The sequence below is a fragment of the Pteropus vampyrus genome, unplaced genomic scaffold (genome assembly GCF_000151845.1).
Source record: "Pteropus vampyrus isolate Shadow unplaced genomic scaffold, Pvam_2.0 Scaffold155, whole genome shotgun sequence".
Lineage (NCBI taxonomy): Eukaryota > Metazoa > Chordata > Mammalia > Chiroptera > Pteropodidae > Pteropus > Pteropus vampyrus.
Window position 1 is genome coordinate 153,779 of NW_011888936.1, and position 1,918 is coordinate 155,696.

General features: G+C 41.2%; 1 protein-coding gene across 1 annotated transcript in view; it reads right to left on the bottom strand.

Annotated features, from left to right (window-relative positions):
* Positions 1-917, bottom strand: part of LOC105298479 (LIM domain only protein 7-like) — a 154,673-nt gene extending 153,756 nt beyond the window's left edge. Inside the window, exons 1-2 of the mRNA XM_011369771.2 lie at positions 882-917; positions 1-210 (exon numbers count right to left, since the gene is read on the bottom strand). Of these exons, the coding sequence (XP_011368073.2) occupies positions 1-210; positions 882-917 (246 nt within the window). The remainder of the gene's footprint in view (positions 211-881) is intronic.
* Between the last annotated feature and the right edge of the window lie 1,001 nt (positions 918-1,918).

Genomic DNA, 1,918 nt, shown 5'->3' on the forward strand with positions numbered 1-1,918 from the left:
CCCGGCCACCCAAGCTCTCCGCCCCCTGCGGCCGCCTGGGCCCTCCTGGCGGCAGGTGAGGGTAGTGGCCTGGGCACGTGCCGCCCATTTTCCTCCGCCTGGACCAACCCCGCTCTGCTCTGCTTCCTGGTGGGTGAGGTGGAAGGTACCTGCCACTCGAGCCCCGTCTCTCTGCAAAGGGTTCGAGCGGAAGGGAACCCTGATTTTCTCCTACCTCTCCTCCGCTCGGCTCAGTTCAGGCCATTTGACCGCCCTTCCCCCTGAGCGTCAAACCCTCCAACCTTCGTGGTTTTGGTACACTCAGTGGGCAACGAGGCAACAGTATCCGCAGCATCACTGGGTGCGCAAGGCTGGAGGGTCGTAGGCTCTTGGGTTGGCTTATTCGAGTTCTTTTCACACACAAATTAGATCTCAAAGGAACCTGGTCATCTGCCTTGGCTACCTAGGGACATCGCTCTGATGCTCCTGGAGCCCTGTACAGGCCACACGCTGATGGCTGCACCTTTGGAGGAAGATAAGAATGGATTCTTACTCCTTCAGAGAAAGCAATTCTCATTCCTTTTTTTTTCTTTCCCCTGATTGTTTATTCTTTCTGATGAAAACTACATCATATATTTAACAGTATTTACATTTTACCTTATTTACTTCACCTTTTCTGCTGAAGTTCTAAAGTAAAAATAGATGTTGTGATATTTCACTTCTAAATATTACAGGGGGATCAACTTACGAAGTGATCCCCTGATTATTTTTAAAAGGACACTGTCTACATAACCATATTACCATTTTCACAGTTAACTAAAGCTAACAATAATTACCTAGTATCAATTTATACCCAATGCAGACTCAAATTCTCCTCAACTGATCTTTTACAGTTGACTTACGCAGACCAGAGTCCAAACGGTGACCACACATTGCATTCGGTTACATATTTTTTTAAACTAGAATAGCCTCCTCCATCTCCCTGCCTCCTATTTTCAGAATGACATTGTCTTGTTAAAGAAACCAGGGTAGCCTCCTGGATTTGTCTTATGGCTTCCTTGAGATATCTTCAACAATAATTCTCTTTCTTCAGTATTTCTTGTTACCTAAAAGTTAGATCTAAAGATTAGAACTCATTTACTTTTCTGAATAAAGACTTCACCTACTTTTTCCCCATTGGTGTGACTTCTAGAGGATGTTTAATTTTTTTCTGGAGTCTGCCTCTTTTAAAATATACATACATTTTAATTACAGTTGACATTCAATATTATATTAATTTGAGTCTACGGTATAGTAGGTAGACATTCATACAACTTACGAAGTGATCCCCCTGATTAGTACCCACCTGATACCATACACAGTTATTACCACATCACTGACTATATTCCCTGTGCTGTACTTTACATGCCTGTGGCTATTTTGTAACTGCCAGTTTGTACTTCTTAATCCCTTCACCATCACCCCTTCACATCTGGCAACCATCAGTTTGTTCTCTGTATCTATGAGTTTGTTTCTGTTTTGTTTGTTTATTTTGTTTTTTGGATTCCACATATAAGTGAAATCATATGATATTTGTCTTTTCTCTGACTTATTTCACTTAGAGTAATACCCTCTAAGTTCATCCATGTTGTCACAAATGGTAAAATTTCTTTTTTTTTTTTCGTGGCCAAGTAATAGTTCATCGTTTATATGTACCACATCTTCTTTATCTAACTATCTATCAATGAACACTTAGGCTGCTTCCATATGTTGGCTATTGTAAATAATGTTACAATGAATATAGGGATGCACATATATTCTCAAATTAGTGCTTTGGGTTTATTCATATAAATACCCAGAAGTGGGATTCCTGGGTCATGGTAGTTCTATTTTTAATTTTTTGAGGAACGCCCATGCTGTTTTCCATAGTGGCTGCACCAGTTGGCAATTCCACCAACAG